This window comes from Asterias amurensis, chromosome 22 (genome assembly GCF_032118995.1).
Source record: "Asterias amurensis chromosome 22, ASM3211899v1".
NCBI lineage: Eukaryota > Metazoa > Echinodermata > Asteroidea > Forcipulatida > Asteriidae > Asterias > Asterias amurensis.
Window position 1 is genome coordinate 11,255,948 of NC_092669.1, and position 22,482 is coordinate 11,278,429.

The 22,482-nt window shown below is 37.0% G+C and overlaps 2 protein-coding genes across 2 annotated transcripts; one reads left to right on the top strand and one right to left on the bottom strand.

The window, feature by feature from the left end:
* Positions 1 to 65: 65 nt before the first annotated feature.
* LOC139953671 (synaptonemal complex protein 3-like) lies at positions 66 to 15,803 on the top strand. Its single transcript, XM_071953175.1, has 10 exons — positions 66 to 183; positions 1,594 to 1,765; positions 2,158 to 2,260; positions 3,078 to 3,112; positions 3,673 to 3,790; positions 4,321 to 4,420; positions 4,768 to 4,866; positions 5,611 to 5,715; positions 6,862 to 6,942; positions 14,347 to 15,803. Exons 2-9 carry the CDS (start codon positions 1,621 to 1,623, stop codon positions 6,913 to 6,915), a joined length of 759 nt encoding a protein of 252 aa, XP_071809276.1. The 5' UTR covers positions 66 to 183; positions 1,594 to 1,620; the 3' UTR covers positions 6,916 to 6,942; positions 14,347 to 15,803.
* On the bottom strand, positions 10,863 to 21,097 carry LOC139953670 (SAM pointed domain-containing Ets transcription factor-like). The gene is made up of 7 exons (XM_071953174.1): positions 20,985 to 21,097; positions 20,066 to 20,166; positions 16,294 to 16,621; positions 14,336 to 14,533; positions 13,763 to 13,909; positions 13,405 to 13,563; positions 10,863 to 12,751 (listed from the first exon to the last, which is right to left on the bottom strand). The coding sequence occupies exons 2-7, from the start codon at positions 20,123 to 20,125 to the stop codon at positions 12,573 to 12,575; spliced, it is 1,071 nt and encodes a 356-aa protein (XP_071809275.1). The 5' UTR covers positions 20,126 to 20,166; positions 20,985 to 21,097; the 3' UTR covers positions 10,863 to 12,572.
* Positions 21,098 to 22,482: the final 1,385 nt, after the last annotated feature.

Here is a 22,482-nt window from a genome sequence, read left to right on the forward strand (position 1 = left end):
GGTTCGTTTCGTTCTTTTGGTTCAAAATAAGTTAAAATTCTATACGCGGATTGATATTAAAGTTTTGAATGACCCCGGTTGACCTTTTTTATTTTTCACTCGGCGGCCGTCAGTGATTATTTTTCTTGAGAGAGTGTCACGTCAACTTGTGTTTCCGTTCGTTCCTTCCGTCGTGTAACGTTGGTGAGTTGAATTCCATTAATTTGTTAACTAATACATAGGATTTTGGATAAGGTCGTACTGTGTTTGGGTGTTTTGTGGACATTATTTTGTATCCATTTTGGTGACATTTTACGAGCTTATCGTTTGTTGCATGCCGTACCGTTCAACTAGCATGACTACTCGGGCGAGTTGGTCGAGTGAGTTGAGTTGGGAGACAACTCGCCCCAACCATGCCAACGAACTTTTTGGATAACTTTCCGTATGGCGCCACCACCTTTTCACTCATTTTTACAAAAAGGGATATCTCATTGAGGTAAATTAGATACTATAATATTATTACACATCGAATGAAAAAGTGGTGGCGCCATACGGAAACTTTTCCGGGTGGGCCTTTTTTTAAACAATATTTTCGGGGAATATTCCATAGCATAGGCTTAGGTAATTCATTTCATTTTAAAAAAACTTATTTGGAACTTTTTGTTTAAGTCTTTATAACGTATGGACAAGAGTTTATTCAAGCCAGATTTCAAAGGAAGAGATTTAATTGTGGTACAAAACTAGTGCACATATAGAAAACAGAGATACTACTCTTGTTAATTTCAATCCAACCCTGGACCTTTTTTCATGATTGAAGGTAGGTCTACTAACTCCCCTAATATTAATAAAGACATTTGAAACAAACGGGAAAAACTGTTTTCAATAATTTTTTTTTTTTTAGAAATTAGAATTTATAGAAAGGCCTAAAAAGGCTAAGGTATAATAATAAATAATAATAACAGATAAGAACAGATTAATTTAAGGTCTACGTACAAAATGTAGTCGTCTAAAAACTAGTCATAATTATAGTACAACTAAAACTAAAAGAGAAGGGAATCGCTTGTTTTAATGTAGGTTCTTAAAACAGGGTGATATAGGACTAAAAATTAGCTAGGCATACCTAATTATTTCATTTAAAATGTTACATTTTCATAATCAATTAGACCTAAGCCTACTTAATTAAATTGGTTAACCTGCAACCCTACTCTAACATTTTTCTCCAACCTTGCATTTAGTCGTGAAATCGACCTAACAATAATAGTTTACGCAAGTGTCACATATTTGTTTCTTCTAACTAAGTATAACAAATGTTACTTCTATTTATAAATAAGACTTAATGACAAGTCGTTAAATGTCTGTTGCGGTGATAGCGTTCCAACTCTCCTCGTGATTCCCGCGACAATGGCGATGTTCTCGCCATACTGCTGTCCCCTGCAAGTCTACTGCTCTTGCACTGTGCAGTCTCATAGTCGAGAGCAGTATTCGATCGCGGAGACCTGAATCATTACGCCAACACCACGGCTCAACTATCACTGCAACAAACATTACGACTTGACCACAAGTCTACTTAAATAAAAATGCCTTTTAAATCTTCAAAAACTGTTTATCTCAAAGCTTTGAGTAGCCCTCACCCACAGCACAATGCCGAGAGCTTCCACATCAGCCAAGAAAAAGCCAGCCGCTCCAACAACTCAAAAGGAAAGGATCAACCAAGTCTTAGACAAGTTTGATTTTGACGATAATGACGATGACGAAACAAATGAAGACATAGCTGGAAGCAGTAGAGGTAATACCAGGGTCCAGTTAAGCAAGAGCAGTCTTCTGTATAAAGTTGTTCATAATTTGGCCCCAGTATATCTCCAAGACCTTGTAGCCCTTTGTTCATCTTCACTATTATAAGCTACTGGACGCCTTCACTCTTCTTCCATCCCTCATTTCCAGCTTTCCCTGGGAACCTCGCATTATGAATCGCTATATGGCGATCATGCTTTTTCAGTCATAACTCCAGCACTTTGGAAGATCCATGTCGGTAGCTTGTTCCAAATTGGAACAAGTTACCCACATATGTATTTAGCGCTCTATAAATGCTGTAATTATCAGTATCATTAATGACCAGTGGCAGGCGTGAAGTATCAAGCCCCAATCAGTCACTATCTGTTCCTATAATTGTAATTGTAGAAGATGAAACTCCAGCCGTATCTAAAACCAAGACTGGTAAGAAACGCTTCTACCCGGAAGATGATGATATGGGAGAAGTACCTCAAACCAACACAAACTTTGAGTAAGTCAAAGAAACATTAAAGACACTGGACACTTTTGGTAATTGTCAAAGACCAGTCTTCTCACTTGGTGTATCTCAACATATGCATCAAATAACAAACCTGTGAAAATTTGAGCTAAATCGATCGTCGAGTTTGCGAGATAATAATGAAAGAAAAAACACCCTTGTCACATGAAGTTGTGTGCTTTCTGATGCTTGATTTTGAGACCTCAAAATTCTAAATTTGAGGTCTCGAAATCAAATTCGTGAAAAGTTACTTTTTTCTCGAAAACTACGTCACTTCAGAGGGAGCCGTTTCTCACATTGTGTTATACCATCAAAAACCTCTCCCCATTACTCGTAATCAAGAAAGGTTTTATGATGATAATTATTTTGAGTAATTACCAATAGTGTCCACTGCCTTTAATTACCAGCCGATCAATTCAGGTTTCCATTTATTGAGAACAGTAGTAATAGTAAGAAAAACTAATAATTAACAGTAAACTGGCGGGGGTGAAACAACCATATTATATCTCTTTTGAGGGAGTGTTGGCTCTGTAAAAAAAACGATTTGGTCTCAAAGTTTCGAACAGTTTACTCTGCTCGTCTTTAGGAGAAATAACAGTAGTATTTATGTACACACAAATTTTTGTCATTTGAGTGGTAAACAATGCGTCATGTGTCATCCTTTATTTAAAGAAAAATATAGAAGTCAATTTTATGGATGATTATAGAACCATTTTGCGGTAATGACGCTACAAAGATTTTGTCGTATAGGTGAGGATGTTTCTGAACTTTTGGTAAATTTGTTAAATTTTTATCTTATTTTTTTTTGCAGTGGCGAGATGCAGACTATGCTGGAATCATTTGGAGGTAAATTTAATCAGGTTCAATTTCTAGGAAAATCTACTCAGTGGTAATAGAATATAAAGCAAGAAAAATTTTCCCAAAAGAACATAATCTACCTGGCAAGTAGATGGTGTTATCGCAAACCATATATATATCTTATCACATTTACTTTTAAAGGAACATTACAGAATTGGTTTTGCTACCAAAAAAGTTGCTGGCAGTGTAAGCACTTTATGTAATCCACCATATACATAAACTGACACACAGTAGAAGTTTGAGATCGATCGGCCATCAGAGTCACGAGAGAACAGTGAAAAAACGATTACAAGTTTTGCATTGCATCAACGCCAACACAAAAATGAATAAAATGCTCTCTGAGCGATAAACTCCAAACACGAAATTAGATTATATATTTCTCATCAAATATGAAATTTCAGACAGAAATATTTCAAGGGATGTTTTCCACTATCATCATCATCAGACTGTGTAAGTTTTATGTAAATCTGTGATCTTCATGATTTTTGTTTCTTACCAATTCTGTAACGTTCCTTTAACAATATTAACTACCTTTCTGAAACAAACAGCCGATATGAGGAAGTCGCTCGTATCTAAGAAGAAGCGGTTAGAGACATTCACTCAGCAGAGCTTGAAGTCCGCTAACTGTAAGGTGGACAAAATCTGGAAGATGCAGCAGACAGAAAGGTAAAAATCTGATTTTATTATTAACCAAAGCAGCATACTGATCATGCTAATTAATTCAGCCCAATTTGCCGACTGTTTTGTTTTGTTTTCAGTTTTTTTATGAGAAATTGACAAACATCTAACATCACAAAGCGAAGGACGGCCACTTTAAGATGAGGGCTACACACAAATTAACCTGCTGCCAGGGGGCACAATTCCTTCTAATCCTGGGGCTGAAACAGGGTTACCCTCTTCGCAGTCTGTAAAAAGGATGTACATTTAGGCATGGGTATCATCTACAAGGAGCCTGTGGAGAGAAAAATGCACTACCTCCCAAAACTTTAGTGAAGCTCAACGGCACACAAGTGTCTAGACCGGGATTCGAACCCACACTCTGCTACTGACAACATCGAGCCATGGATCTGGTGAATTAGACCACTCTGCGATAACACGCCACCAGTGTTAATGGATTGATGTACTTGCCAAGAAAAGAAGTATGAAATCTGAAGTAGAAATTTTAGCACATAATTTTAATTAATTTTGATTCACAGGAATCGTTTGCAAGATGAGTACACCAAACAACTTGCCAATGTTCTCGACCAGTGGGAAACCGATGTCAATAAAGTGAAAGAACAAGAAGAAAAAATGCAGGTAAAACTTCTGAATCACTGGTGAAGTAAACCAAAAAAGTCATTGGGTTTTTGTATTTTGTTGAATCGAAAGCAGAATATTCATCAGTTTTCAATTCAACCAACCTGTTGAAATTTCTTTGATTCTGAACAAAGGAAAAATTGACTATAGTGGGAGTTGCGACTCCAGATTATTATGCCTAGATGCTGTGCTAACTAAATAACAATTCTATATGCAGAAACTCATTCACAATAATGTACAAATAATCGCAAGACTTCTATTGTTGTTTGACCACTAAAGATTTCTCTAATTTTGAACCAACTTTAATACCTCACTGTGTGCAAATATCTCCTCTCGCTGATTTATAGGTAGTCTTTCGTCAACAGCAGAAACTGTTCCAGCAATCACGAATCACAATGTCACAACGGCTCAAAACCATCAGGCAGCTGTTTGACCAGTACTCCAAGGTAATAAGACCTAACCAAATTGGCGTATACACATACGGCTATGGCTACGGCTGTTGTGAAGGGTGTAAGGACGTCTTATACCTAAATGCATGATGATGCTGCAATTAAATTGTAGCCCTAGCTGTAGTGCCAATATAAATCCCCACAAGTAGCCCAGAACAATATTTTTTTATTTGTTCACAAGATTGAAATTTTTCCTTTTCTATGTTTTTCTTTGAGTTGAACAAAGGAGAATGTGACTAGAACCTGTGTCCTGCAGATGAGCGTGCCAGCGCTCTTGCCCTATTTTGGTGGTCTCCCTATTATATCAGAATCTTTGTTTGCGTGTATAGTCAGATCAAGCCATTAACCTTTATTTTTGAACATGTAGAAAGGGCAAGGCCATTATCATTATGCAAAAGGGCACTTCCATTGGAAAATTCAAAAGTCAATGAAACTTATGAAGGGCACCAACACCAAGGCCCAGACCAGTAGGGCAACGTAGGCCGACGATGTAATCTAAACATTTGGTTACCGATGCCAAAACATTATGATTCGAACTGCCTCTAGCTACGGTAGTCTAGTTGGTTAGACACTGCTCTAGAATTGCAAGGGTCATTGGTTCGAATCCCACCCGAGTAACATACCTGTGATATTTTTTTCACAGGACTCGGGAAATTATAGTATACAGTGCTAACTGCTAACACACATCGGTGTATGGGTAACGAACCAAAATTAATATTTGTTTCCACATTGACTCCACAGACAATGACCGATTTGGACCAGTGTCATACTGACCAGCAGACTCATGTCCAGGGGGAGCTGCGTAAAGAGATGAGCATGTTACAGAAGAAGATACTCATGGATACGGTAAGACATTCATCACGTGTAACTATTTAGTGAAGATTGTTGTTCAATGATGGCAGCAGACTATAGACTTTTAACATGGTGCAGTCATCTTGATTTTACTCCATTTCAACTCAAACTCACTCAGTCGACCCAAGTTGTCGCCTTGCTGCATGTTTGAGTTGGGCGCTATCTCTGACATGCCACACAACTCTATCCTGCATACACCTGATTAGCTCCTCCTTGTTGTTTACTCCTGCGTCTTCAACTCATTGTAACCAAACTGAGGCTGGACAAAATAATAGTCTGGTGCCATGTGAAATGAATGAATGTTAGCATTCATTACTGTTATTGAAAATAGGGAACATGACCTATATCGAGGAGAATTCCAATATCTTTCCAATACAAAATTGCACTGGAACTTTTTAAAGGACATCATCATGACAATGCCCATTTAAAAAAGTATGGATGCCTAACTGGGACCCCACTCACTGTCATCTTATTATTCAGAGACCTACCAAATCAGGTATTCCAACTGTAGTTGGGCAAATTGTCTTGATGCCCTTTGGGAAACTTTTGAAGGAGCACCAAACGCCAATACGAGGGGCAATAAATGCGTTGACCTTTGGGCACCTGTCTGATTCCAGGCCTGCACTCAATTTGGGACAGATCCCCACTAAAATTTGGACATTTGTGAAGTCAGGAGAAAACATGTACCTAAATCTAATGCTGCATAAACTTTACCTAGCAGTTTTCAAGTCCCACTCAACTCCAACTGTAAAGCTGATGTAGCGCCCTCTATGGTGTAGAAAACTTGCCTTTTTTGACTGTGTCCTTTTATTTGTTTATTTTTTTAGAGACTATAGAACAACCCCGGCTCTTCAGACATTCAACAAAGTCCTCTTACTAGGCCTTTTTTTTTGGGGGGGGGGGAGATTGGTGTTGCACCAAAATGCACAACTTGGTGCAATTTTTGATTGCAAAATAATTTTCATCTAAAATTTTCCCGTTTAAAATAAAACAAAAGAGGGGAATTAATGTTGAAGACATGGCAAAGATTATTTTGTTCCTTTTCCTTTGTGTGTGTGTGTAAAAGTTGTTTACTGATTGAATGTCTGATTGAGTGAAATTGTAAAGTTGTTTGTAACTTCTCTCCATTTTTGAATTTAGCAAGCCCATGAAATGGCCAATGTTCGAAAATCCCTCCAAAAGATGTTATTCTAGACAACCATCTCCTTCAACAACTAGAAGGTAAACGATTAATCCTTTCTGTCTTTCTCTAATAACTTATCTTTGATGATTTAAATTTTTGCCATTTAAAACAAAAATGCAGTTTAGTTGTTTGAGTCTTGTTTGCATTGTCTCATTTGCTGACAACTTTGACAAGAAAAGAGCAGGGTATTTATGCTTCATTCTTGAGGGTAAGGGCACCAAGGCATTTTCTTTTCTTTCAGGAAAAGGCGCCTTTGAGAGTTGTTTAAATGTCTATCGGAACATTACAAGCGGCACTATAGGAGAAATACACAACCTGAGAATCGTTATTCTGTTAATTAAAGCCATTGAACCCTTTCGGTAAACAGTGTTCTTCAAGGCCCACACTTTGTGTACTACAACTTCTATATCAAATAACAAACCTTTGAAAATTTAGGCTCAATCGGTCATCGGAGTCGAGAGAAAATAACTGAAAAACCCACCCTTGTTTTTGCGCGTTTCGCCGTGTCATGACGTGTGTTTAAAAGAAATCTGTAATTCTCGTTAACGAGAATTTCTGTTGTTTTGCTGTTTTCTCAAAAAGTAAAGCATTTCATGGAAAAATATTTCAAGAGAAGTCTTTCACCATTGCCTTCTGTAAACCCTTTAAGTTATTTGTAAATCTGTGAACTTTTATTTTTTTTTCTGAACCGAAAGGGTCCAATGGCTTTAAACTGAGGGATAATTAAAAAGTGATTTTCTTTTTACCGTAATCGAAGCTTAGAAGTGCAATATTTTTTAATGCATTATATTATAAGCTGCTGGACTTGTTACCACAAAAGGTTTTTTTTTCCAAATTTTCATTACCAACCGACAGACTAAGCTTGGACGATATCAATTTATTTTATTCACGATACATCGCCGACAATATATCGCAATATTCGATATAATCGCAATTAATGAAATTTGACATCATCAGTCTTCAAACTCCAAGTGAAAGTTGTAGAAGAGAAAGTCATAGCATAAGAGAGGTGTTCTTATGACCTATTCTTCTGGTTTTACTCCAAACACATGGGGTGCAAGATGTCTCAGCTAGCAAATACATCGCGATATATCGGTATTTCGATTAAAACCAAATCCATCAGATATCGAAATCTTTTCCAAATTAATATCGCGATATTCGATAATATCGTGATATCGCCCAAGCTTACGACAGACCCTTTTACACATGACTCTTTACTTTTACCTCCTCTGTGTCATATATCACTTCCAAACTCTGACACTGAGTTTGTTTACTACTCGAGTCATCAAAATCTGCCGATCATGTTTATCTCCTTGGTGAAAACAACAACAACAAAACATTTGATGATGTAATTTGGCGCATATTTCACCTACTTCGGGACAACAACAACAACAAACCTTATGATGTAATTAGACGCATCTTTAAATTTACACCAGTGATCTGTGAACTGTTTTGACTTTTCTGTCCTGTTGTCATCCTCAAACCACTTCCTACATCCGTCCAATTGCAAACAAACTTGTCCAAGTTTTACTTGCCATTGTACGTTACGGTCATTGTTTTGATCGAAATGAAAGTAGTTAATAGTTTAATGAATTGCAGATTAAGAATTCTGACTTAAAAAAGTCGCAGATAAGGTTACATTCGTAGTATCCCGCTTCCACCCACCCAACCCACTCACCATAAAAACAGCAGTAATTGTTCAATGTAATTTTAAAAATAAACAGAGAATGACATCATGAAAAACAAATTTAGCTGAGTAATAAGAAAGAATACAATTGACGAAAAATACATTATTAGATTTAAATCAAAGCAGTTAGGCATATTGGGGAAAGTCCCCTTTTTTGTTCCTTTGTTATAATTTAGCTGATTCATGGAACTGGTGGGATCTTTGATGGCCTCCTAATCTGCTCATTGAACCAATATTGCATTGGGTAATAGTCTATGACTAATAATGATAATCACAATGTCAGTTCTTATTTTATCGCCCATACCCGATCCTATAGTAGCATGGTTCTGCCCAGGATTTCTTTAGTGCCGGAAAATGTTTTCCATAAATCATAATTTAAAAATAAACTCAAACAAAAGGAGTACTCACAAATTTATGGCTTTGGATACTTTTTTTCTATTGGTAAATTATTAAATTTTACATTTTTGTTTAAAACCTTTGAAAAGAAATTTCAAATTCAATGTATAACTTTGGAAAATGTGTGGTGATCGAAAACGGGGAAAATTATTTAAGTGCTGGTTGGGGAATCCTGAGTGCAGTAGTACTCTACTACAAGTACTACACTACTATTGTGGCCTCAGGGTTGTTTTTGTCGACAATGCTGAGCACATTTTGCTACTGTGGTTTCCTGTTCTGGATATTATGACCTGTTTCTACAACTGACTAAAGAAGTTTTGACATTTTAAGCATATTGGGGAAAGTCCCCTTTTTAGTTCCTTTGTTATAATTAAGCTGATTCATGGAACTGGTGGGATCTTTGATGGCCTCCTTAAATCTGCTCATTGAACAATACTGCATTGGGTAATAGTCAATGACTAATAATGATAATCGCAATGTCAGTTCTTATTTCATCGCCCATACCCGATCCTATCGTAGCATGGTTGAAATTTATGGCTTTGGACACTTTTTTCTATTGGTAAATTATTAAATTTTACATTTTTGTTTGAAACCTTTGAAAAGAAATTTCAAATTCAATTTGTAACTTTGGAAAATGTGTGGTGGTCGAAAAAGGGGAAAATTATTTAAGTGTTGGTTGGGGAATCCTGAGTGCAGGGCAGGGTACCTTGAGATCAAGGTGCTTTATCCCCTAATCATCAGACAGTCTTAAAACATTCCTTAAAGCCATTGGACACTTTCGGTAAACAGAATTGTCCAAAGGCCCACACTTCTTGTATCACAACTAATATAAAAACAAACCTGTAAAAATTTAGGCTCAATCGGTTATCGGAGTCGGGAGAAAATAACGAGGAAAACCCACCCTTGTTTCCGCACGTTTCGCCGTGTCATGACATGTGTTTAAAATAAAACCGTAATTCTCGACAACGAGAATTGATAGTTGTTTTAATGTTTTCTGGAAATGTAAAGCATTTTATGGAATAATGTTTCAAGAGAAGTCTTTCACCATTACCTTCTGTAAACCCTGTCACTTAATTGTAAATCTGTGAACTATTTTTTTTTTTTGTGCCGAAAGTGTAATGGCTTTAAACTTGTCAATTCCCATGAACCTAAAGCGGCTTGTTACAGCTAAGTCTTATATGGCAGTAGACTGGGCCCCTGTCTTTATCCGCAAGGATATAGACGGATCCCTGCTCCTTAGATTCAGTGATTCCATTGGATACAATGATGAATATACACGCCGGTCTTGAGGCAGGTCTCTGGCGTTATTCACAAGCCTCGAGGTGTGACGTCAGATGTTCGGGCTTATATTGCAGCTGAAACAAGGTTTATCCGACGACGCCTTCAAAGTTATATATTTTCCCTCACTCCCCCCCCCCTCCCCAATGTCTGGTTACACCACTGATAATAACAATAGTGGCCTCTTATAGAGCGCTCAGGTCCATCAACCATGACGCTCATGGCGCCGTACAAGCAAAATTTATACAAATCCAAAACAAAATTGATTATCTGACTCAGGTTCTGGCTTTGTGGAGTGTGGGTTCGAGTCTAATCCTTTGGGTGGGACATACTTTTATAATTATTTATAGAAATTACCTGGGGCACATATTGATTTCACATTCATGTAGCCAGTACAATTCTGACTTTGCTTTTATATTGTATTCATATGACTAATGCTTAAATGGAGTGTAAGTAAAGTTATTTTGACAGAAAGCTATTGTGTCTACCAAATTTCCAGGGCCGCATATTCCTAAGGAAAACTTAGTATAAATGTCTTTGAGAATTATTTCAAACAAGAGAAAATAATATACAGACTTTTTTTCCGAACACAGTTAAATTGGGCCAAAGTGTTTACAGTAGATACTATAGCTTTGAAAATCAGTTTTAAAAAAATGGTTATTACACTAACAAAGGACAAGAAATTTAGTTAACAATTCTTGCTTCTGCTTTTTGTTTTTATTATCAATACATATTTATTAAATAAATAATCTGTTTTTTAATTTACAACGATAAAAAAAGAGTTACTACATTTAGAAATATATAAAACACTAAAAATCATATAAATTAGCACTTGGTTTCATGTATAAATCATTAGAAATTTTCTTACCAATCAAAGTAAAAATCAAAAACAAATGCTAGCTAGATGAATGGCACTTTTGCTTTAAACAAAATAAGCAGGTTCAATTATAATTGTGTCTATTGCAAAAAACACCATTGATAGTCATGCTTATTTACAGGCTATATTATATGCTAATATTAACCAAAACATACAATTAAGTTATTACTTAATAACTGAAAATTAAGTAATAACTTAAAAATGGTAAAAAAAATAAATTTAAAGTACAAATAATGAAAAACGTTAATGAAACAGAAGATTATATTTCATAGTATCAAAACAAATCTCCCAGGTTTCGTTTGTGTAAAGAGGATGAAATGTAGAGGGAGAAAACCTTGTTTACAAATGGATGTTGACCTGCTTTATAGACCATGTGACCTTTGTTTACAATAAGTGTGACCTTGTACATTCTTTGGTATTTCTGGCAGGCAAGATACTGCACTGGTCATATGGGAAAGTTGACATTTTGTGTCATAACTTATTCCACATAAGTCCAAGAGTTATGAAAGTAAAAGCTGGAAATGTTTTGAGATGTGCCCCCTTTTTCTTATCAAAAGATGATAAGAATTAGACAGAGTAATCTCCATAAAATATAATTTTTTAATTTTTGTTTTATTGAGCTGTGTACAAAAAGGCTCTGTGGCTCTTTTGCTACTATGTGATGTCACAGGTCACATCATCTAGATAAGATAGTCAATAGTAATAGTAATACATAGTTCTTGTTACCGCAAACATTAACAAAATATGGGTTACTCAGATGGGATTTGAACCCACAAACTTCCTCACTATTACAGGTAATTACAATATACTTAAGAAAAATCTAAGTGGTCTGTGTTTGCTGTAATACCATCTTGTCTTTTTATACAAATTACTCTGTGACAACCTACTGATTCTAAACACTCCAACAATCAAAATGTCAAGCAATGGAAAACGTTGCAAAATTATTAATTAGTTTCATAACAAAACGATCTCAAACCTAGGACACACTATTTGGCAGTACCGTAAGAGACAGTTAAAGCAACTTACTGTTGCAATATGGTGTTCATAGAACATACACCGATGACGCAACTTACTGTTGCAATATGGTGAAACACTTGTTTCCAGTTTTTGGTTTTCAAGAATGCTTCATAGCTTCGCTGATGACCTTTTTAAATAAATTATTTTCTTATTTTATATACACGTAGAAAAAAGTTTTCCAAAAAATTGCCTATTATACTAAGCACACTTTGTCCATAAAAATACTGTTAACAGTGTTAATTTCTGTAACATGGATAGTGTGGTGTACATGTAAAGCAAATTGTTCAGCTAACTGGTCGTTATTTTGATATAAAAAGATAATTTAAATTTTGAAAAATAAATAGCTTATAAATTATGTAAGGTGTAAGGCAAAAGTGTCAGCTCGTGAAGCGATTCCAACTTGGGTTTAAATTCTAACATGGGTGGACAAACTGGTAAACTAGTCGTTGTGCGATTTCTGTTTTCTTCATGATACCTTTCTTGTAGTACTGCCTAATAGAGCGACTCAATTTGTCGTAGTTCATTGCTGGTCGGTTCTTACGGAGCCCCCAAAGGCGGGCAACTTCGACTGAATCTTCAATCTTGAAAATACCTGAAGAAAAATGAATAAGAAAAGAAAATTTCATTAGCATACAGCCTAGTATGAAAAATTGGTACAATACGAATACCGTCCATTTGTAAATGGTAACTTATGTAAAACCAATGTTCTTCTGGAATCCTTGAAGGTTATAGGCCTATGGGCTTCAGTAGTGTATTCACTTTATTTTGAAATACAAGGTCACACTTTTGTGTTCTTTGTGTTTTGCCTGTGATCCTCTGCTTCTGTGATTCTACTTCTGTGTTGTACAATAATAGTTTTCTGTGCTACGTTTTGTTACAGATTGACTGTGTAAGTCCAGTCTGTATTCAAATACTGGTCCCAAATGTTTGAAATATGCAGGAGACTTGCACAGTATCGGTCGAAAGTATTTTGTAAGGGCAGCTGTGTGCATTATAGGGCATCTTTAGATCTTTGCTTTGGTGGGATCCAACAAAGAAAGTTATTGCTTTGGTGAGATCCAACAAATAAAGTTATTTGCTTTGGGATCCAAAACATCAAGTTCTTTGCTTTGGTTGGATTTAACAAAGTTCTTGTTTTGGTGGGATCCAACAAATCATGTTTTGTGGGATCAAACAAATAACGTTCTTTGCTTTGGGAGTCAACAAATCTTTTTTTTGTGGGATCCAACAAATGAGTAATCATACCTTGGGGTCTGTCCAACCACCTGATGCAGTAGCCGTAAGAATCTGGCTGTACAAGTAAATCCTTCAAGAACTGCCACAAGTGAATTCCGCCGGTGTGGTTAGGGGTCATGAAAGTGTTGGGGCCTGATGTTGGACCAGGAGAAGGGATAGATGCCTCATCTGTTGGGATAGAACAAAATAGCAAGAAAATAAATGGTTTGAAAACGTTTTTCGTTGGAACATCATGTTTGCTTGTTCATTTTGATACAGTTTGACTGTGCAAGTTTGGTGTGTATTTTAACACTGGGGCTTGTTAAAGTGCAGGAGTTTGTTTCCTTCATTTGCAAAGATGTTTGATAAGCTTAAATAAGATGCTTACCGTCACTGTTTGACATTGAGCTTGATGTCTCATACCCTCCCAATGAACTGAGATCCATATAACTACACTGTTCATTGCCAACAAACACTTGAGGGGCTGGAAGATGTGGGGAGAAGATGTCATCAGCTACATTAATTCTGCCAGCAGCTGTTAAAGATGAAACAAGAAAGAAGTTGTTATTTATTGTATACAGAAACAAGATGCTCGGTCAACAATCGATAGGAGATCAGGGTCTAGGAATGTGAAAATATCAAACTTTTAGAGAGAGTTTTTTTATTTTGTTTCTGAAAACCTCATGGCCAGTGTGAAGCTAGACCAATTTTATTGGTGGGCTCCAACTCCTGAATTTAGTCCACCAGGGGCGAAGGTTCAACTAAGTTAATCATGCTTAGATATGGGACCATCATTGTTGAAGCCGATCGGGGGAAATCTATACAGTGTATTTTGCTCAGGGTGCTGGGCTAAATTTGTTTATTCTGGGCAGGCCCCGCCCGGCATTGCCCACTGTGGCTTTAACCCTGCTTATGGCAACATGATTGGTTAACAAAAAGATAAATTCTTATCCATCCTTACCATTCTTCCAGATATCGAGATGAGCGTATAAGATATCGCCGGACTTGGGTGAGAGTTGACGGAACTGCTCGTCTGTAAGATTGCACAAGCTCAAACCATCCATTGAGAAGAAGCCAACTTCAATCTCAGGTAGGCGATATTGATGTCTCGTCCACTCCACCCACTTCTTAACTTGTTCTGAGTTCCATCTGCAAGGATCTGTAGGAAGAAACAAAAAAGAAGGATCCAGTTAAACAATTGACTTTTATACACAGGTGGGAACACAGCGTGGTTATTTTCTGTGACCGCGAAGAAGCAGCTCGAGATATGAGGATATTTTGTATTTGATAAACTTTCTTTCAATTTAGATGACATTTTTTTGTGGAGTTCCAGAATGTTTATCTACAAAAAGAATTGATTTACTGTTTCAAAAGTTGACATTTAGTGTTAATTTGTTCATATTATAGTCTCTAATTATGTACATATTATTTGTTCAATTGACTTATCTTTGATGTATATTAAGGTCAGGTATTTAGTATTATGCAATGCGAACAATGCAATGTTTCTGTACATACTTTAATATAAGGTTAATGCCCCATTTTGTTTGTTGGCATAATATTGTGCAGTGTTGGTTAATTATACCAGAGAATGTTGTGTTTGCTTAAGTTGGATGTTTGTTTGTTTGTTTGTTTGTTTGTTTGTTTGTTTGTTTGTTTTTTTGTAGGGGTGTTTGTTTGTTTGTTTGTTTGTTTGTTTCTTATGGGTACTCATACTTCTGCACATAATGCAGAAACTTGTGTGGAATTGTACTATTGTAATGTATACTATTGTAATGTATACTATTGTAATGTATACTATTGTAATGTATACTATTACAATAATCAGAAATGTGCTCATTGTCTATCTAAATAGACACTCCTGTAACATGCATGGTAAACAACATAATACAGTACTGTAGAAAATATAGTATAGTACTACTGTAACATGTAGAAAGTATAGTACAGTACTGTAAATGCATCAAGAAAATATAGTACTGTACAGTACTTGGATCCCAATCAACTCAAGTGACTCTTGAGTGACCTCGAGATTGATGACCTTCTCATTTTACGATTGTAAATTAAGTAGATTGACACCATTCCATTTCCAGGATATCGATAAACTTTGCGGTCCTTTCACAACATCCTTCCTGTTTTGTGATGTCATATCCTTCGCGATTTCTTGTGAAATTTATTGGTCATGGTCAAAAAGTTTGACACTGATTTAAGTGGACTTGAATACTTTGCAATCTGCCCCAAATTCGTGGTGAATTATCCAAGTAGTTGATTCGAGGACCATGAATAACCTTTTTAAGTTGTATCTTGTCAACTGTGAACATTGGTGGAAATGAAAACAGTGACATAGAATTTCCTTGTTATTTTATATGTTGCTTGTAACATGTGTTTAAGATTGGATTTGAGATTAAAGTGCGTATTTAGGAAACGCAATGTTATTATCATGTTTTCTTTTTTGTTCCTTACAAAAACTTCAGACTTATTTACTTTCTTTTTTCATTGTCCTTGACTGTAAGCATTTGTCTTGAGGTCAATGTTAGAGGCTTATTTTGTTGAGTTCCCTGTATGCTGGTATGAAATTATGAACACATTCAAGAAAGGGTATCTGTCTAATTGTCTGTCAGCCGCTGCGGAGCCTCAGTTTTGTAATGTGATTGGTCAATCCAATTGTAGGGAGCCCAAGTGCGCCCTCAGTGTTCAAGTTTCGTAATGTGATTGGTCAATCCCAATGTACCTTATCGCAAATACTCAGTACATGCGCCTTAGGTTTTGAATGAAGTGCATGCTGGTCCAGCTAGCATTTAAGTTTGATCTCTAGCTAGACCAGCATGCAGGGCAGGCCTCATACAACAGTGAGCACTTGCGCAATGGGTATTGGCGAAAAAGGTCTATGGAGGAAGTGCCCCCTCAGTGTTCAAGTTTACACACCTGTTGGGATGTTGATGAGCTCGCAGGCTGTAACGATATCACCCATGACTTCTCGTACAATCAACTGTTGCACCTGATCCATATCGGCATCATACTGGCTCTGATGATGAAGGGGCGCAACATTCACTGACCCCAACTCCTCAATCTTAATGGGTGACTGGGTGGGCAACATCTCGTTGAATGACCCCTCCATCGACTCGACCGGTTGGAGGAGACCCCCTTGTGTGTCTGTCGGGGCTGTGTCGAAGAAGCCATCGATTTGAGCTTGGGTGATGAAATCAAAGTTGATGAAGTCACCTGATAGGTTCAAGTCGAAGGCCTTCACTTCCTGAAAAAAATTAGAACAAAAAAAAACATTGACCCTTAACTTGTTTACTTGATATTTTACAACAACATCCTAAAGGCAATACTTCTTCAAAAGACATATTTCCTTAGAAACCAGAAAGTATACTGCAAGTCCTCCAAGTGGAGATTGGATTGTGGTTTTGGTGTTTGTTGATGATGTGGTTTCAAATGACCTTATCATCCCACGGTTATTAGCAACTCGCACCACTGTACCTCAAACATGGAGGGAACAATAATAATCAGGCTTATATAGCATGCAACCTATCAGCTGATTTCCCCTTTTTTTCAAAACAGAGCAATAGAAAACTGAAAAACAGTATACAAAAGTTAAGTGTGATCGGACATTCCTCTTTTTGTTCAATAAGAAAGTTGCATGTCTGAATAATATTATACAACAGCATGCTTTAATATTGGTTGGAGTTCCATAGGGTTTTATTGAAAGAGGACTTTGGACCATCGATGTTGTAATTATGACAGGTTTATGTTGCAATGCCTCCGATTCTAAACGTGACCAAATATGGCTCCATTCTTGTGTGATATCTTAATTTTGGACCATGTTTCTACAGTTCATCAACTTATATAGGGCAAGACCTAGATCTGATAAATTCTAAACTCTTTCGAAACATCCGACTTTCGTGGAACCCTTCCTTCCTAACGACTTAATTCGTGTTCCAGTCATCCGGTACCTCCCCGCATCAAGAACTCTCCTCTGTCACCCGAGGATATATTATTCGCTAGCTCTAATGAAACACGTGTTATTTAATACACCTGGATGTTACACACAATAGTAACCAGGCGAAGAACTGGCTCGAACCGCACGTAGCTGGAATGCCAAAGCATTCCTGTCAACATGTCTGAACTGGGACTTCGTAATAATATTGGCAACAGGCCAGATTTAAAGTAACCATGGAGGATTCCTCCATGAAGTAACATAACTCTCACGTGGCAAATCATTAAGTCTCAACAACCTTGCCCTTGACACTGCACCCTCGAGAATGTTCCCCAAACCCCGTTTATTGCCGCGTAGCACTTCTCAGAACCCCTTGCGGTTGACGTCTGTAAACCGACTATCGTTGTATGTTTACTATGAAAACAACTTAAAACAGCCGTAGGTGTTTTTCTCATCCTACTAGACTCGCACGTGCATCAATTTACATAATGATTTCTTTCCATAGAGGTGACGTTGAATTCAATTCAATGCACATTTTTTCCATACTGTCTAAAACCATGGAGGAATAAATTTATTCCTCCATGCTAAAACACAGCATTAAAGAATGCATACAATGTAAAAAGCGAACAGATATCGGGTTTATACAGTCAAAGAGAAGGAACAATATTATAGTCCGTTAAATAGTGATTTCAAGTTTGGGGTTTTATGAAAACTCAATACTTGTGTACTATATGGAGCCATGTGACTACAGTAACTTTTCGAGTGTTTTTATTTTTAAAGTATTATGTCATTCCAGTGTATTGAACTTCAACCAGTTGGTTGTGCTTGACACGAGCGGCGGATACTGGATAATAGTCTCAAAGTCCGTGTGTTGAATCGCTTAGCCAAAAGAAAAGAAAATGACGTCAGTGACATATCAACCAATGTGGGTCATCGATTCAAAATCCGCTTGACAATGGACCAATAATAATTGCTGTACCATAAGTGCGCCTGCCCATTTCCGTTCTGGGTGTTCAATTGTTACGACATCCTCATTGACTGGGGGTCAGTGTGTGGCTTATCAGCCAGCGATGACGTATCCAGCTGTGGTGAACAGCCCGGGAAGAAAAGGGGAAACCCCGACTGCCAGGTTTCTACGAAGCTACACACTCGTATCAGTCGGAGGGGTGACCTTTAGGGTGCATGGAACCGCGTAACCGCCCCAGCTGGTTACTGCGTTGTCATTGGAGTCAACTACCTTTTTGAATTCAACTTGTTACTTCAACCATGCTTCAACCATAAAGCAGGGACTATTGCTCCATGCTTGAACCACTTAATCTCATATGGAGGATTGGTTTTAGAGTTTAAACACACAAACAAATGTTGTACCTTTTTAAACACGTTTAAATGATTAACATATTTATCATCATTGTAGCATTTAAACCCACACAAGAATCTAAACAAAACATGTTTAAGGTTTAAATCATATGAAAAAAGTGGGTATACAAAACTTGTGCTTAGAAATGTGTTGACAAAATAAACACTGTTTTCAGAGTGTAGATTGTGAAAATTAAAATCTAAAATGTTCACCCACTAGATCTTCCGGAAAACCTACATACAAAAATCAGTTGTATCGTGACTGGGTGACATAAAAAAAACTACGGGCCGTCAGCAGCGAATGCACACGGGGTTTACTGAGCCAAAGTCGGTACATTACTGCGTCGTGATGTTGGGAAAGCCTAGCGCTAAGCCCGATGATTTCATTGCCGTTTTTGTATGCAGCCTAATTCTTACCGCAACCAATTATTTCCAGACGTTTATTTGTATACAATGGACGATTTTCTTTTTTAATTATTGTGATGAGTTTCCTCATGCACAGCCTACCAATCCCGGCTTCATTTCTTTTTACAGTTTTGTTTTTCAATTGTGATTTTTTTTATTTTTTTTATTATTATTATTCAAGAACATTTTGATGACTTATTTTGTAATTAATAAGTAGCCTATTCGATTTTGGATGTGGGTATACTACATTATTAATCATAGTGGTACATCAGACACAGCATTTAATTACTGTTACCGCTAGAACTCGTGCGTGTCGCTCTACATACGACGTAAAAACATTTATTTAATAACAAGTGACTGAATTCATTAATTGGTTCTGTAAGGAAATGCTCGTGCGCTAAATTAATGCACATTATATTATTTCACATTTTCACGCCCACTTAATTCAGTTAATATTCTATTCCTCCATGGTTGAACGGTAAACGAGAGTTTGCAGATACCATAATTTGAAAAATAAATAATAATAATCTGGCCACGTGTGCTATTATGAGGTAGATCCAATTTCCCTGTAAAACTTGTTCATTCATAAAAAGTGTTTACAATAGACATTACCTACACTAACTTTTCCCATATGTTTTCCCTGTAAATAATATCACTCATCGTACTTCCTTGTTCTTATTGTCTAGTTTAACAGGTGTTTTAACTCAATTAACGGAGGACAACTTCCTCAAAAGAGTTGCCACTGTTTAACCAGTGGGAGGAAGTCGCTGGTTCAAGTCCGACTCTAGTCAATATGAATATTTGTTTAATGTTCATCCTCCTACACATGTACTTACACAATAGTACGCAATTCGGATTTTGCTTATTGCAAAACTTAAAAGGTTAATTTACCAAAACTTGATATAGTGTCATATGAATGTGTTCATCATATCTCAAAATGGCTTATCGCAGTACCACAAGTTAATTTAAAAATTAATTATTATTTATGCTAATTACCTGTCCGAACCCGCTAAATGGAGTTGGGTTGATAGTGCACGTTTCTGCCATTGTGTACATGCTTTTAGTTTCTGCAGTAACTAAGACTTGAGTATTGGTATCTGTGGTGAAGAGACAGAATAAATAAATAAGTATACATGACAGCTTTATCAAATTTCAGTTGAAAATCGAAATGCTTTCCGGACCATCCGAAAGGTCCAGCTCATAAAAGCTGTGTTTCAGCTCACCCGTCCAACTGAATATAAACACCCATGTGAAGTGTCATGCCCAGTTTGCACTTTCTTTCGCTGTATTTCAATTTGTGAATAACATGTCAGCCAGCATAGTGAAAGAATACTACACGGTAAATCGGAAACTATTGACCCAATATCATTGGTTTCAATTGACAATCAGTCGTGACTTTCATTCTCAAAATCCTGACACAGTTTACATGGGATACCATGCAAGCATGTCTTTAGAGCAACAAAATAATACAATGGTAGTACTGCACACTTCGGTTACGGCCTCGCACATCCCTTGGTGTCGGGGGAGAGTACACAAAATACATTTGAACAATCAATATTTTCAAATCAAAAGTATTAATTTTAAGAGACAGTAACAGTAAAACGAACTCGCACATTTGAAAATCAATATTTTGTTGGCCTGGTGTACAAAATATAGAAAATCTATGCATGTTTGAAATTGTAATCTGAAATTGTTACACACTGTTAAACGAACAGATGACAATATTTTGCTTATTTCATAAAATATACAATTGACAATGACATAAAAACTAATTCTGCATCACCTGTAAAAGAAAAATAGTTATATTGGTTAGATAGACCATTATAATAATAATAATGACAGTAAAGAGATCAGCTTATTTCCAAACAAGCACGTATTAAAACAATACAGCTGAATAATTTAGTTTGAAACTTACTTATTGTTGTTTTTATTAACTGAATTCTGTAGATGTGATATAGAACTGCAGGGTAGATGGGCAAACTGTACTATTGAACATCAGACGCGTGTTGCTCTCAGTCTTGTCAAAACGATTATGAATTTTACCCTTTATACTGTGTTTATATACCACATACGAAATCCCCCATAACCACGTGTGGTAAAGCCCTACAGCATAACCCTTGCACTGTTTACTACCAACATTGCATCGTCACCGCCTGTGAGAACAGTAAATGTACCATGACGTAGTGTAGGAGCGATTTGATTGGCTGGTAGACTAAAGTCACTGTTGCGTGGACGTGTGTGCCGTGCCCATCGTGTACGTACGGCGGACGCATGAGTTGGGTTTACCATGATATGGACTGATACATGGGGGTACTTTTGTAATGTGTGCATGTGGGTACACCGTGTACCAGACGGTGTACTTGTACATGTACATACATAATATGAATTTGTATGTATACATGTGAAATGCACGTGCGTGTGTACGTACATGAAAATGTCTTGTCGGTGTTCTTCCTCCATGGTGTTGGTGACCATGACCACGCACGCAATCGATCTTTAGTGGGAATTGCCGCAGTTAATTACCAGACATGCTAACACATTTTTCTGTGGGTTGCTTTACCAAATGGTTTTAACTATGCCAGGCCCATTCCTTCCTCCGTAACGTTGAGTAGATTACGAAACTTCGGTTACTCTGTTAACTGTGGGGTCAATTTGTGGCCCGCGCCTTATGACGTATTTTGTGATGGGCTAATCGTTTGAGTGCAATCTCCAATTATATATTTCTATCGTTGGCAGGGGTTTGATTCCCTTTTTATAGCTCCATGGTTTTACACACCTCTATAGATGACAGTGCTTTTTATACTTTTTGTCTTGACAGCCCCTGTCCAACTTTTTAAGTTATTGTGTATGTCTAAAGATTAATCATAAAAAAATAATAGGTATTTAATTATTATACATTATTATGAGGCGAAAGACGCACGTACAACTTAAATCTGCGTTTCCTTGTTTTCGTCATGGGTTAACCCATTGAGCAACTCTCTATCTAAGATGGCGGCTTGATGACGACGTCAATGCCTATAAGGGCTACACAACGCTAATAATATATTTTAACTATTTACTCAATTTCTTTACTCCAGTGTGCAAAACACTTTCGAAATGTTCGGGTTAATACCAAAAGTAATTGTTTTATAATACATGAAACCTCAGTGGAGTATTACTAAAGGCTACAACAATTTGGAAGATCTCGTGTGTTTTTTCCCTCGTAAATTATGCGGAAACAAAATCGCGTTCTTGAACGGGTTTAGATTGAAATACGCGCAAGTTTGTACGCTTTGGATGGTCTAGCCTGAAGTCTTTTAGTTGCGAGATGTAATGATGAAAGAAAGAAACACCATTGACACGCGAAGTTGTGTGCTTTCAGATGGTTGTTTTTAAAACCTCACGCGTGAGGTCTCGAAATCAGTTCAAATATT